General features: G+C 43.6%; 1 protein-coding gene across 1 annotated transcript in view; it reads left to right on the forward strand.

Annotated features, from left to right (window-relative positions):
• Positions 1 to 15,499, forward strand: part of EXOC4 (exocyst complex component 4) — a 351,428-nt gene that overhangs the window by 14,518 nt on the left and 321,411 nt on the right. The window contains exons 2-3 of the mRNA XM_066550131.1: positions 6,345 to 6,534; positions 13,018 to 13,212. Coding sequence (XP_066406228.1) covers positions 6,345 to 6,534; positions 13,018 to 13,212 — 385 coding nt within the window. The remainder of the gene's footprint in view (positions 1 to 6,344; positions 6,535 to 13,017; positions 13,213 to 15,499) is intronic.

Here is a 15,499-nt window from a genome sequence, read left to right on the forward strand (position 1 = left end):
ACCTGTGTGTGATGTGTGTTTTCTGGTGGGATTGACAATGTTAAATCTTGTTTTGAGGCTGGGATGCTTTTGAGGCTGGAAAATAGCATTTTTGCAGAGGGAGGTGAGTGGTTTCATAGTTCTGCAGCTGATCATGCCTCTAGCATTGCTGTGCTCCTGGATTTATCTGTTGTGCCACATGATGAGTGGTACAATGGTGTTTGTTTTCTTTTGCTGCTGACTAGCTCAGTAAACATCATGTTCTCTCAGTTCCCAACAATAATAGAAGTGTATTAGCTTGTGGAGAAATGATAACTTATTTTCTGTCCTTTTACAACATCTGCCTGTTGTTCTCTTGTGTTGTTTGAATGCTGGAGAGGTTCCTTTTTCTTCCTTTCCTCCCCAAATTAATTCATCACAGTGTGGGAGTAATTTTGGACAGAAGATGAGACTGGATGGTAGTTGTTCATTGGGCACATGAACATCTGGGCCAGATCTATGGAAAGCATTGATTTGTAAAAGCACAAAGAGCTATCCAACACTGCCTGTAGTGTGAAATAATTTCCTGCAGAGTGTATGGAGTGTGCTGGTGTTAGATGTTGCTGGGACCAGATAAATTACATTGGTTTGTAGAGAAAAATTCTTTTATCCCTGTAGAATGCATGGCATTTTTGAAGCTCTTGTCTGAACTTCTGTGGTAAATACACACCACAATTTTATACCTTATAAAAATGAGACATGGTGTGACTTCCTTCAAGAGACACAGAACAGCTGGGATTGAAAGGGACCTTAAAGCCCATCCAGTTCAGTGGGCTGGGACATCTTTCAGGAGCTCCAGCCCCAGTGTCCAGCCTGGCCTTGGACATTGCAGGGATGCAGGGGCAGCCCCAGCTGCTCTGGCAATCCCAGCCCAGCCAGGAATTCCTCATTGCCAAGATCCCATCCCTGGCTGCCCTCTGGCACTGGGAGCCATTCCCTGGGTGCTGTCCCTGCAGGCCTTGGCCCCAGCCCCTCTGCAGCTCTCCTGGAGCCCCTTCAGGCCTGCAATGTGCTGGAAGCTCTCCCTGGAGCCTTCTCCTCTCCAGGTGAGCACCCCCAGCTCTCCCAGCCTGCCTTCTCAAAACCAAGCATTTTACTGACAGAACCATTTCATTTTGCTCCTCAGAGGAAAATTCTGAGGTCTGTGCAGGGGAAATCTTTAATACCACAAGTGGGTTTTTCAACTGCTTCTGAGTACTTAGTTGAGCATTTATGATAAGTACATAAATCAAAAATCTTGCCTTTCTCTTCACTAAAAAGTGAATTACCCTCTAGCTTTTGATGGTTACAGTCTGTGCAGCTGCTTTAAGAGGACAGGTGAGAGTGAATTCAGACTTCTGGGTTGTGGCACTTTGTCCCTTCACCTGAGGTGCTGAAGCAGGAAGGTTCTTGGAGAGCTTGGAGTTCATTCAGGTTTTTAGAGAGGTGCAGCTTCATGGAGAAGTGGTATGGCTGTCATTTATATATATAAAAATATATATAAATGTGAGTGCTTTTTCCTGTGTATTTACCTTTGGAAATGAGCTATTCCTGGCTTTCATGTGAGCTGTTGGAGGAAGCAGTTGAAGGCTTTGGGTGTTTGCACAATGTCAAGGCTTCAGGACTCCTGAAAAAATCTTTCCATCTCCTCCCTCTGCTCATTGGGTTGGATGCTGGAAATAGGAGATGAAAAATGCTTGTGACCTACAGATCAACTTCTACTAAAATGAATAGTCCCAAAGGACTTTTTTTATTAATCTAATTCCAGTCTAAATTCAGTGACCTCAGGGAAATAACAAGGTTCATTTATTTTCTCCTGAGGAAAGTGCTGTACATCCCATGATAAAAACATTTCAGGATTGTGTCTGATCATCTCCTCTATCCTGTCTCCCATCTGTGGGAGTGACTCCAGTGAATGAAGCATTTTGCTTTTGTGTAATCTGTATTTTTAACTATGTAAAATCAGAAGTCTGTGAGTTTTGGCTCAATGAATTTCTCTTTCACCGTAGCATAAAAATGGCTCTCAGCAGACTCAGAGCCAGTTGGAATTATTGTAATCCTGGTGAGCTCTTGCTAATGAGACAGGCATCTGCAGCCATCCAGCTGCCAAGTACAAATTCCAGGTATCTTACAGAGGAGGAGGAGGATTCTCATTTGGAAAAAATCAAAATTAAAAAAAAAAAAACAACAAACAAGTGAAGTGCTCAGGAATCCCTCCTGGAAAGCCCCACTGAGTTCATCATCTGCTACTAGGGATCTAAACTGATTTCCCTTCTGTTTGTCCTGTGTGTGGAATATTTTTCAGGGAGTTCTGAAATGCTGATGTATATTTATCATTGTTTCATAATCCTGTCCTGTTTTGTGATTCCCCCTTCAAAGTTCTTCCTGCAAAGTTCCCTTCTCAAACAATTTGGATCCTTTCTGTTTGACAAACACTGTGTTGACTTTTCTTCTTCCTTGCAACACATTTTAATAGGACTAAAATAAGCAGAGATGCCCTTGGCTTACTTTTCTGCAGTGTTAGCAGGAGCATGGATAAGCTCAAGAATATTAAGTATTCCTTGCTTTTCTCTTCTTTTTTTGTACAGAGCAAGAAAAAGAAATGGCTCCTGTACCATGAGACTTAGATGGGAAATTCAGGTATACAGAGTTTCAAATTCCAAGTGATTAATCCAGACTCATTACCAGTGGAAATAACCAAATCTTAAACCCAAAACCTCACATTTCTAAAACTTACTGTGTTTTTCAGTAAAATGAAGGGGAAAAAAAAATCTCTGTTACTTTTTTCCATTTGGGTCTTGGGTTTTGGTTTAAACTCTTACCCTGTCTGTAAGGAAATAATCTAGAGGTGTTTAAGGCAAATTCAAGTGAGTGGAGAGCTAAGAAAAAGCCTGTTGGGGGAAATTTGTTGTTGTGTGGAATTTTTTATCCTTTTTGCTGTAGGATGTGGTGCCTGGGAACATTATTTAGTGATGACCTTGGCATTGCTGGGTTAATGGTTGGGCTCCATGATCTTAGAGGTCTTTTCCAACCTTAATAATTCTGTGATGTTTTGAACCAGAACAGATTAAAGGACTGTAAATAAATACAAGATTTTTGGTCAGAATGTGAGTGTGGTATTTTTAGTGGTGGTTGTTCCCACAGTATATTCCCAACCTAGGTAATTAAGTGTAGTGGTTTTGGTTTGTTAATTTGAGATTTCATTACTTTTTAGATTTCTTGGTTAATGTACTAATTAGTGTGTTGGGTTTGGTGTTGGTTAATTACTAATGTACTTATTTTTTGTTGTGAGATAGGATTAGAAGAAAGATAAAGTAGGTTTAAAATTTTAAAAGTGTATAAAGATAAATTAATTAATAGTAACTAAAAGAAAGAGTAATAAGAATTAAAAGCAGGATCTTCCCAATAGAGCTGTTTATTCTGCATCCACCAGAGGCAGCTGGAAATCCTGGAATGTGACAATTGACTGAGCCTGAAACTTTGGTTCATCTTGGTTTAGTTGCCCTTTCAAGGGGGAGAGGAGACCAGAACTGTGCATGCTCATTTATGATCTCAGTAGGAATCATCTGGTGGGATCTCCAATGTCTCTGATTTCCAGCTGTCCTGGCCATGTCCTTCTGCCACTTGTGGGGTTTCTGAGATAGGAACTGCTGGGACCTCTCAGGCTTCCCAAGCAGCTCTGCTTTGCTGGGCAGATGTTTTCAACAAAATGGATTTTTCCTATAGACAGCACAAGCTAAATTCAAATGCAAGGATAAAAAGACTGGGCAACACAATATAAATCTGCTTTAAAAATATGGCTGGGATTTGTTAGGAAGCCTGGGTTGGATGGGAATTTGCTGGAGCAGTGGAATCCTCATGGCATCCTCTGACATCAGTGTGGTCTTAGCTTTGGAGAGAGATCTTCAGCTTTTGTAACCAACTGCTGGCACTGCAGATGGATTCTGTGGCAAATCCAGAATTGGGAAATTGAATTTGGTTTGATTAAAGCTACCAACTTTCCTAGTCTGTGCTCTGGGCCAGTTTGGTTCTGCTGCTCCCTTGTGTGTCTCTGTGCAGGATCTCCTGTGCTCTGTGCTGCAGGTCACTGAGGATGGATGTTTTCATTAACTGCTGGGACAGGCAGCTCCAAACTCAAACAAAATGGCAATTCCTGAGCTGGATATTCCTTGTGTCCAGTGTAGCCATGCTGAAGAACATTGTTCCAGCAGAAATAAGCAGTTCTTGACAAAGAAAATGGATTTATCTGCAGGAGCTCTTAACAGAGGATGACTTTATGCCAGCCTTGCACGTGATTTTCATTTTAGTCTTGGAATGGTTTGGATTGGAAGGGACTTCAAGATGGTCATGGGCAGGGAGCCTTTCACTAAAATTAATATTTTATGGGCCCTGAGCAACCTTGTCTAGTGTTCCTACTTCTCAGAGCCTTTTTAAAGAGCTTTGGCTAAAATGTAATTTAATTTTGTTTTATGAAAAGCTGATTTAAGACAAAATTAAAAGACTTGGGAGTAGAATATTAATGTAGTAGCATGAGAAAGGATTCCTGTTTCTGTAGCTACCATGCAGCATGGAACATGAAATGCAGTGAGTTTTATGCTTTGGAAGCAGCTGCTTTGAGGGGACGCTCATGGGGGGCTGCAGCTTCTTCAGGAGGGGCAGCTCTGATCTCTGCTCTCTGTGACAGGGACAGGTCCTGAGGGACTTCATTTCAATTATCTGCAGGTGCTTTAGAGGTACCTGGGGCTGTGTCAGGGGAGGCTGAGGTTGGATATCAGGAAAAGGTTCTTGGCTGCTCTTTCTGGGATTTTTATCCTCTCAAAGGGAGAAGGAGAAGATTGCATTGATTCATGAATAGAAGTTTGGAGTGACATCAGGAAGTTTTGAGTTATGTCCAGTTTCACAGAGTTTTCAGCAGTTTTGTTGCAATCTCCAGCTTAATTGATTTCAATAAAAATAATCTCACTACATGATGTTAGAGGTTAAAATAATTGAAGGGGGGAAATAGGGTCATGGGGCCTTTTCTTGTTGTATTGCTACATGTTTGAAAACTGACTGATGGAAGACCTGGATAGATTTGTGATGGATTTCTCTGTGTCCCTGTGACATCCCTTACCTTTGGCAGATAAGTTACAGGAACTGCAACATTGCACAAGTTGTACTGATTCCCAAGACTAAAGTTAGGATTTTTTCCTTATAGCTCCTCATAAATAATAAATCAAGAATTATTTCAGATGTTACATTGTGCCTGTATTAATGACTGTCTGGCAATGTGATAATCAACAGAGAACTTTCCCTGAAAAGGGAAAAGAAAAGCTCTGAAGGTGTGGGAATCAGAAAAATAGAAACTTCCACAGACATGGAAGGGTTTGATTTGCAGCCTTGGGAGAAGCTTGGATTGAGGTAGAAATACAAGGCACAGATATTAAGCAGAAAAATAATAAACTTATGTTTCTATAGTTGTAAGAAAGAATATGCCTTAAATAAGTGAGAAACTATATTGATAAAATAGTGAAAAGTTTAGGGGTGTGGTTGTATAGAATAAGCTGAGAGTTTAGAAGTTAGAATAGAATTATATTTGTGCATGTGAGACAGAAGCCTATTGGACAAAAGTATCTGCAGTACAGAAGTAAGTGTAGGTGATAGGTTAGAAAAGCAAAATAAAGCCTGTAGCAATTGTCTATTAGTTTAGAAAGTTCTCTATTGCCTTGTAACAAAGAAATTTGTGACTACTCTTGATCTATGGCCGACTGCTCGCTCCTTTAAAATCTCAAAGCCTCTCAGACTGATGTTTATGTGAGCAATAAATTGTTTTCAGCCCCAAAATGGTCCCATCCTATGGTGGTGTTCACAGGGGTCCCAGGACGAGGGAAGAGATGAGAACCTTGACTCCATGTTTCAGAAGGCTGATTTATTATTTTATGATATATATTATATTAAAAGAAAATTATATACTAAAACTACACTAAAGAATAAAAGAAAGGATTTCATCAGAAGGCTAGAAAAGAAAGGAATGGAATGATAACAAAATCTTGTGACTGCTCACAGCCTCCACACAGGCGGCTGTCATTGGTCATCAAGCAAAAACAATTTCACATGCTGGGTAAAGAATTCTCCAAATCACATTCCAAAGCAGCAAAACATGAAGAAGCTGAAGCTTCCCAGCTTCTCAGGAGAAAAGGATTTTTCAGAAAATATGCCTGTGACACCATCCCTTCATTACAAGCGGCGACGATGATAATATGAAGGGTTTGAAAACTGGCGGAGTAACAAACCACAGCTTTGATGGGTTTTATTTTCTCACAGTGCATATAAACTCCAAATAACTTTTGCCATCTTGGTGCCCTCAGGACTTTATCCACCAGCGATGACGTGGAGGACAGGGAGAACGAGAAGGGGCGGCTGGAGGAGGCGTACGAGAAGTGCGACCGCGACCTGGACGAGCTGATCGTGCAGCACTACACGGAGCTGACCACGGCCATCCGCACCTACCAGAGCATCACCGAGCGCATCACCAACTCCCGCAACAAGATCAAGCAGGTGCCAGCCCTCAGGGTCCTCTCTTTGGCATGTGGGATATGGATTTGGGGAGTTGATATACGTTGTGTCTTGGTTTGGAAAGCCAGGTGTCTGCTGAGGAAGGCAGGAGCCTTCCCAGAAATGGAAAATGTAAATAAAACCCCTCCCTCTGAATTGTTCTAATTTTGAAATTAAGGGGCTCTCAGGCAAAGATATGGGAATAAGAATAACAGTTCTTTATTAGGGAAATATATGGGAATAGTTCTTTACTAGGAAAAGATCTGGGAATAGGAATAACAGTTCTTTATTAGGGAAATATATGGGAATGGGAATAGTTCTTTACTAGGAAAAGATCTGGGAATAGGAATAACAGTTCTTTACTAGGAAAATGAAAAATACAAATGCAACAGTACAAACAAGAAACCAACCCACTGTCAGAGTCAGAGCAGTCCCTGTCCCCCTGTGTGTCAGGGAGGTGGCACAGCCCCATCCCATGGGGCTCAGCCCTCCTGCAGTGCCAGCTGTGGTTCTGCTGGAGCAGGGATCCTGCACAAGGGGGGAGTTTTCCTCTGCAGCTCCAGGGCTGCTGGAGATGGGCCTGGGCTCCCTCTGGCCATGCAGGGCAGCAGAAGCTGCTCCTCTGGCAATGCACTGGGCAAAGGCTGCTGTGCTGTCCCAGCACCTCAGATTGGATCCAGGTAGGAATGCTTGGCTCCTCCCCTGGGCGGAGCATCTCCCCATGGGATGATGGGATTGGATCAGCCCTGCAGGGACACTCAGTGGCCATGGACAGCAGAGATCTCCTGGAGGGAGGATTGGCTGTGGGAGAGAGAAAGAAAAAACTGCCCCATGAACAGAGAGAACTGCCCCAGCTCTGACAGATGGCAATTGAATACAACCTCAGCCACATCTTTCAACCTAAGACAGATTGCTATAGTGACAATATTAGTGATAGTGCTTTATGTGTTTCACTGTACACAACAATTGATGACCAAAACCATCAAAGAAGTTTTTTCCCTTTGAGAGAGGGAGAAATGTGGGAAGTGGATTTGTAGAGAGTTCTCAAAGCCTGACAGAGAGCTCACATCTGTATGCAAACGTTGAGATGAGAAATGCTGAGTTAGAAATGCCCTGGAATGGGACAGACATTGCTGAGAGAGAAATGGAACTGGAAACAAGTTCCAAAGGGTGGCTTTGCAAATAAGACTGGATACTTTGGAGAAACAGAACTGTGAAAGATGCATTGGAGTGGGACCCACCAGGGGTAATTTTAGATGATTGCTTTAAGGCATTTACAGCATGGTGTGGCTAAAGCTGACAGACCAAGAAACACTTATAATGTCTTGTAATTAAGAAACAATTGGCTTCTGATTTTGATGGTGTCAATTATAACATCTGTATTGTCACACCCTTCACATGAGACTGAAAATGGAATAAAAGTTTTTAAAGCACCTCTCAGCTGCCCCATCTGTGGGTCAGAAAAGACCATAACCCAACATGTGTGAGCTCCACAGGCTGTGCTCCAGCTGCAAATCTCCATTTTTCCTGGCTGCTGTTTTAGTAGTGGTTTTGCTACCAATAACCACCAGTGATGGAAGCTCCAATGTCCTGTTTTATGCTTTTGTTTCTCCCTCTGTTTTTCCAGCTTCTCAGCATCATTTTCAATGGAATGAAAATTGAGTTGAGAAACTTCTGTTACCACTAAATTCTTGCTAAATTCCCACCTGGAGTATTGTGTCCAACCCTGTTGAACAGGTCCAGAGGAGGCCCCAGAGCTGCTGCAGGGCTGGAGCCCCTCTGCTCTGGAGCCAGGCTGGGAGAGCTGGGAATGTTCCCCTGGAGAAGGGAGGGATCCAGGGAGAGCTTCCAGCACATTGCAGGCCTGCAGGGGCTCCAGGAGAGCTGCAGAGGGACTGGGGCCAAGGCCTGCAGGGACAGCACCCAGGGAATGGCTCCCAGTGCCAGAGGGCAGCCAGGGATGTGTGGTGGTGTTTGCAGGGGTCCCAGGATGAGGGAAGAGATGAGAATCTTGACTCCATGTTTCAAAGGCTGATTTATTATTTAATGAAATTATATTATATTAAAAGAAAATGATGTATTAAAACTATATTAAAAGAATGGAAGAAATGATTTCATCAAAAGGCTTGAAAGGAAAGAAGAGGAATGGAATTATAATAAAATCTTGTGACTGACCAGAGAGTTTGAGCCAGCTGACTGTGATTGGCCATTAATTAAAAACAACCAAGCTGGGCCAATCCCAGATGCACCTGTTGCATTCCACAGCAGCAGATAACCATTGTTTTTCTTTTCCTCTGAGGCTTCTCAGCTTCTCAGGAGAAAAATCCTGGCAAAGGGATTTTTCAGGAAATATCATAGTGACATGGATGGGATCTTGGCAATGAGGAATTCCTGCCTGGGCTGGGATTGCCAGAGCAGCTGGGGCTGCCCCTGCATCCCTGCAATGTCCAAGGCCAGGCTGGACACTGGGGCTGGAGCAGCCTGGGCTGGTGGGAGGTGTCCCTGCCATGGCAGGGGTTGAATGATGATTTTTAAGCTTTCAGCCCCACATCTTGGCATGACTCTAATTGTAAGCCAGGCCTGAATAGCAGTGACTCTGTCACTGCAGGACCTTCCAGTCCCACCATTGTCCCAAGCTGTGTCTTACTGGCAGCACTTTCAGCAGGATCTCCCTGAGAACAGAAGTTGTTAAAAGTCAAACTGAGAGGTGGATGTGAAGCACAAAGCTCTGCAGTGCCCCTGTTCATTTATTGTCTGGGCATGTTGCTCTCAGGTTTTTGAAGTCTCCAGGGCTGCTGAGCTCACACCTTTCCATCTCATCTTTTCATGTTTTGCTATCTTGGCCTTCAGCCACCTCCTGAATAGTCTGGGTGATTCATCATCTTGCTTTTTGCTCACAGAATATGAATTTTGATGCTATTTCCAAGCTCAGCTGTGTTGTGTGAATGCCCATGAACTCTGTGCCCCTGAATCTTTCTGCATTTTGAGTGCTCACACTTTAGGGTATGGTGCCAGTAAATAACTCTGGCACTCGTGGCTGGGGACTTGTTTGAGCTGCTCTGTCCCTGCAGCAGAGCAGAGTTCTTTGGGCTCCTATTTTGCACTTCCTGTGCAGTTTGCTGTACCTAAACTTTGCAAAACAGGCACTGAATTTTTCTTACTTTAATTTGTTTCCTGGCTCTGTGGCAGTCTCAGCTTAAAACCTTTCCCAGAAGTGCTTTAGGAGAACCAAATTTTTACCCTTGGTGGGTTACATACTGACCCTTCTGGCTTTGAAAATTCATTTAACATTTTCAAAGAAAATGAGAGCATTCTGCTGCTTTCCTAGGGTAAGAGTTCATCCCAGGATTTATGGACAAAGCTCAGCACTCTGAAAGCAGAGATCAATTCCACTAAATTTGAAGTCAAGTGTAGGCAGTGTTCTGGTTTCACACAGTGTGCAAAGCTTTGCAGAGGTCAGCACAAGCAGAGAGTGGTGTGACCTTAGGGTCCCACCTAGAAGAATGACTGTGAGGGTGAGGGACCTTTTGGTATTTAAGTTTGCTTATTGGTTTTGGTCAATATGCATTGAAGTGGTTTTGACCTGATCTCACAGGAGGCCCCAGATCTGGTTTGTCATCATCAATCTGTGTTACACTCCCAGCCTTGCTCTTCATGTTCCCCTCTGTGCAAGGTGGGAGTTGTACAAGGGGCAGATATTCCAGATCCTTCTGGGGCTCAGAATCTCTGCTGCTCACAGTGACCCTGAGATGTGTTAGAAAGTCTCTTTTTCCCAGCCCAGCAGCTGGAGAAGGACTCAGAACTCTTCTGTTCTCATTCTCAAGGTTGTTCATTCTTTCTTATCTATAACATTCTTTCTCTGGCCTGCTGAGCTCTGTCCAGCAGGTCAGACAGAGGCACTCTGACTGCCTCAGGGGCAGTGTTATCTTTTTATACTAAAAACTATGTGTATATTATTTACCATAACTTCCCAATACCTATCCCCTGTGTTAGACAGTGAGCTTCTACCCTAAACCAATCCAAAAGTGCCAACATCACCCAAAAGATGGAGGCCAGGAAGAAGGACAGGGTACACCCAAATGCCTCCATTTTGGGACCCCAGTCTAAAAACCCCAAAAATCTATTTTTCACCCCATGACAAACTATTATTCTACTTAAACTCTCTTGGCTTGTAATTCATATAAAGGAGGTAATTTGCTCTATGCATCAAAATCAAAGTCACAGGTGTCTTGGGCTCTGTGCCAGGGTCTCTGAGCCCCCTGGCAGGGGTTTGAGCCATCCAGGACAGCCAGAGGGATGTCCTGGCTTCTGACATCTGGGGATCTGCCTTCTGTAGTCAATTCTTGTGTGGACTCCTGGTGGAAGAGGCTTAGTTTTGGGTTTAGCTACAGAGGTGTTGCCTCTGTAAAACTGAATTATGAAGCAGAACCAATTTGGGCTCTCAGGGGGAGTTTTTTTTTAAAGATCTTCTGTTCATTCCTTGCCCTGCTTCCAGTATCACGGGCTGGGGTCTCTGTACAAATCACAAAGGGGACAGGGCTGCTGGGAAGGTGCCTTGAGCTGTTTGATTTTCCAGCATCAGCCTCATTCCATGGCTATGGCAATGGGGAGATGCCCTCAGCTCACATCCCAGGCAGCAGACCAAGAACTCAATGTCACAACTCACTTTAGCAGTTTTTGGACCAATCCCACAAAGCAGAAGCACTTTGTCAGTAGTTCCATCCAACCACTCTAAGCACAGGTACCTTTGGTTAAACAATGCCTGCTTATTTCAAATCCAACCCTGCCTGTGAGCCTTCAAACACAATGCACAGAGCTCTGTTATTAACTCAGAACTCCCTCATATCTCACCAGATAAACTTTTCTGCAGCTTGGGGAGTTATTCTAGCCAAGCATTAATACACAGACCATTGTTCTATTTGTCCTTGCTTTTCTACTTCTTACATAATTTTTCTGCTGCCCAATCTCATGGCTGCTGCTCAGCTCTAATCACAGTTCTGCTGTCTCTGAGGCTGCTTTTTGCAGCTTTCCCAAAACCCTCTGAATTTATGGATTCCCACACCCAGATGTGGATGGAGCTGATGATCTTTCTTGCAAGGACAGGAGCAGGAATGTCTGCTGAGATTCCTCCTGGCCCCACGGTTGTTTGCTGACCTAATTTGGCTCTCTGTAGCAGCAGTCCACTGATGAAGCTGTGCCAGGCCAGTGGAACATTTCCAATTAATGTATTGAACAGGGATTTGATGTGAAATGATCTCAGTGTGTGTTTTTCTTTGCCTCTGCTTTTTAGGACCCTCCTAGATGAGGGTTTTTTGTTGGCTGAGGATTTTTCCGTGCTTCTCTTTTTCAGAAGGACATTCTGGAGTGCAGTTTAGGAATCTCAAACCCTCCTGCCTCTGGACAGAGGCTGTTTTATGGAGCAGTTTTTATTTACCAGTGTCCAGTATTGGTCCACTGATGTGTTTTTCACATAGATTTTTTTTTTTTTAACTGCCTTCAGGTGAACAAGGTAGGAGAAAGTGCAGTTGAAATGGGATTTGCGGAGTGCTTTAAAGGCTCATTATTTAAAAATAAATTGAAGGGCTCCTTCTGAGTGTCTCTCTTCATGTGTAATTCAGTGAGAGTTCAGCCTGAGAAAAGGTTGGGCCCCAAGTATTCATAACTTATCACAAAACAAGAGTGGTGTGAAGGCAATGTGTGAAGCTGTGCTGCTAATTGCTTCCACATTTTAGTATGGATTGTTGATTTGCATTAAGCAGGAAAAGCTAGGTTACACTGACCTTACCAGGGAGAATCTGAAAGCAGGGAATGCTGTGAGGTGAGGGAATAGAGAAGGAAAATTCTTGGTGTTGCCTAAATGGAGAAAATTTAAATATTTTGCCACTTTGATGATGGCATGAGGCTCAGAACCAAACTGCATGGCAGCACGAAAGGGTTTGTAATGGCTTGATAAATAATGGAAATGCTGATCTGAACTCATAAATGTTCTGATTAAAACTTCTCTTCTAATAAAAAAACTGGTATTACTCAAGTTATTGGGAAAATGATTTTACTCTTAGCTGGTCTGGTTTCAGGGAAAAAACACCAAACTTGAAGAAAGGAGGAGACTGCCAAAAGATTTAATAGGCAGATGGAAAATGTTTGCAGCAGAAAAATTAGTGGTGGCTTATTTGCTTCCATAGAAAATTAGATTCTTGCTGTTTGCCAAAATACTGAATTGATTTTTGGGAAATGGGTTTTGATTGTGGTACTTCAGCTAAATTTTCACATTAAAGAACATTTCACTGTGAGAGAAATTCAGTTTTTAGGGTCTGGAAAGTTCCCTCCGCCAAGACAGCACGAAGAAAATCAAATTTGGTTTTACCCCGGTGATATTTCTGGAATTCCTAATAAAGTAAATTTGGAATTCCTAATAAAACCAAAGTGGGGAAGGGCTGCTCTCAGTTGCAGGGCCAGATGTCATTAACCCTTGCTGTGCTGCTGCAGGTGAAGGAGAACCTGCTGTCCTGCAAGATGCTGCTGCACTGCAAGCGGGACGAGCTGCGCAAGCTGTGGATCGAGGGCATCGAGCACAAGCACGTCCTGAACCTCCTGGATGAGATTGAGAACATCAAGCAGGTCCCTCAGAAGCTGGAGCAGTGCATGGCCAGCAAGCGCTACCTCAACGCCACTGACATGCTGGTACTCCTTTTTTGGCACCCTTTTTGTCACCCTTTTTGTCACCCTTTTTGTCACCCTTTTTTGGCACCCTTTTTTGGCCCCTCCTTTTGGCCCCCGTTTTTTTGCCCCTATTTTTGTCCCCCCTCCATCCCCTGTTTGCCCCCTTTCCATCCCCTTTTTGATCCCCTCTTTTTGTCCCCCCCTTTTTTCCCCCCCCTTTTTCCCTCCCCTTTTTGTCCCTCCTCCATCCCCTTTTTCCCTCTTTCCCCCCCCTTTTTTTATCCCCCTCCTTTTTTTGTCCCCCCCCCTTTTTTGTCCCCCCCCCTTTTTCCCCCCCCTTTTTTGTCCCCCCCTTTTTTCCCCCTTTCCATCCCCCTTTTTGTCCCCCCCTTTTTGGTCCCCCCTTTTTTTTGGTCCCCTCTTTTTGCCCCCCCCCTTTTCTGTCCCCCCTTTTTGTCCTCCCCCCCTTTTTTTGCCCCTCCTCTTTTTCTGTCCCTCCTTTTTTGGTCATCCCCTTTTTTTGTCCCCCTTCTGCCCCCTTTCCGCTCCTTTTTTGTCCCCTTTCCATCCCCTTTTTGCTCCTTTTTTGCCCCCTTTCCATCCCTTTTCCATCCCCTTTTTGCCCCCTTTCCACCCCCTTTTTTGCCCCCTTTCCATCCCCTTTTTTGCCCCTTTTCTATCCCCTCTTTGCCCCCTTTCCATCCCCTTTCTGCCCCCTTTCTGCCCCTTTTCCCTCCCATCTCCTTCTTTTGCAGTCTCATGCTTTATTTCAAAATTAATTTTCCAGACCCCTGCCTGGATCATAATTTTTCTTAAAATCTTACCAATTATGTCAAACTCTTTTTTATAATAGAAGGAACTGTCCTGTGTCCCTCTCTTCCATCCCCAGAATGCACTCACAGCTTTGGGCATTATTCACAGGGGAGGTTCTTGCACAGTTTAGGTGGGTTTGCCTCATTGGCTGCATGAGAGGACAAAGTCTGAAGGTTTAGGTTGGGCATGAGGAGGAATTTCTTCACCATAAGGGTGATCAGAGGTGGGAATGAACTGACAGGAGGGGTTTGGAGTCCCCACTCCTGGAGGTGTACATGGAATTCTGGATGTGGCACTCAGTGGGGATTTGCCATAGGTTGGATTTGACATCTCACACATCTTTTCCAACCTAATTGGATTTGTGACTTTGTGATTTCTTTTCTGCTTACTTCCAGCTCCTGGTTAATCTCTTTTTCTCCCTTCCTTCAAGTGTTTTTTCTCTTCAGTTCCATCTCTTTTATTAGCTTGCCTTACAGTTCCAGCCTTGTCCAGTACAGTAAAATCAGGGTGCCCCTGGTGAAGGAATGATTGGCATCTGACTCCAGTCATACAGAATGCTGAACAATTGCTTTATTAAAACTATATTATATTACATTATACTGCACTACATTAAAGAGATACTATACTATAAAAATTACTAAAGAAAACTCATGACAGTCAGGACACAGCTTTTTCCAATTTTCAAGGAAGCAAAATAATTCTAAGCAGAATCCAATTGACAAATCACTTCAGGTAAACAATCTTCCTAACACATTCCACATGTGCAAAAACAACAGGAGCAGAAAATAGAGAGAAAAATTGTTTTTCTCTTCTTCTCTCTGTGCTTCTCTAGAAAAAAAAAACTTTGAGAGAGAGAATTATGTCTCTCTGTTCAGAGAATTTGAATGCCACAGTCCAGGAGTTTCCTGGACTTCTCTAATAACAATCTTTCTTTTTCTAAACTTAACAAGCACATTTCCTGACCAGGCTCCAGTCCTTCCTTTCCTGGAACTGTCTTTAGGAATTAAAAACAAGAGAGGTGATTTTTCTCTTCTCAGTCCTGACATGTGGAATGCTCAGTCCAGTCCTGGCCTCTCCAGTAAAGACAGGTGGAGTTACTGGGTCCAGGCCAGTGGGGGATTACAGGGATGGTTAAGGAGCATCTCACACGTGGAGAGAGGCTGAGAGAACCCTCAGGGAGATGTTTTTGATGGTTATTATTGTTTCATGGGAGGGTGCAAAGAAAACAGGGCCAGACTCTCCTTTATGGTGCCCAGGGATGGGAGAAGAGGAATGGGCACAGCCTGAAGCATAAGAAATAGTTTGACCCTAAACCAGCCCTTTTAAAATGTAGGGATGGTTGAACACTTGAAGAAGTTCAAGCTCCATAGACCCAGAGAGGTTTTGGAATCTCCCTGTGTGGAAAATTTCCAAATCCAGGCTGGACATGGCTCTAGGTGCCCATGCTTGGGCAGGGAAGTGGATTTGATATTCTCCACAGGTCCTTTCCATCCTG

Source organism: Molothrus aeneus, chromosome 5 (genome assembly GCF_037042795.1).
Source record: "Molothrus aeneus isolate 106 chromosome 5, BPBGC_Maene_1.0, whole genome shotgun sequence".
Classification (NCBI taxonomy): Eukaryota; Metazoa; Chordata; class Aves; order Passeriformes; family Icteridae; genus Molothrus; species Molothrus aeneus.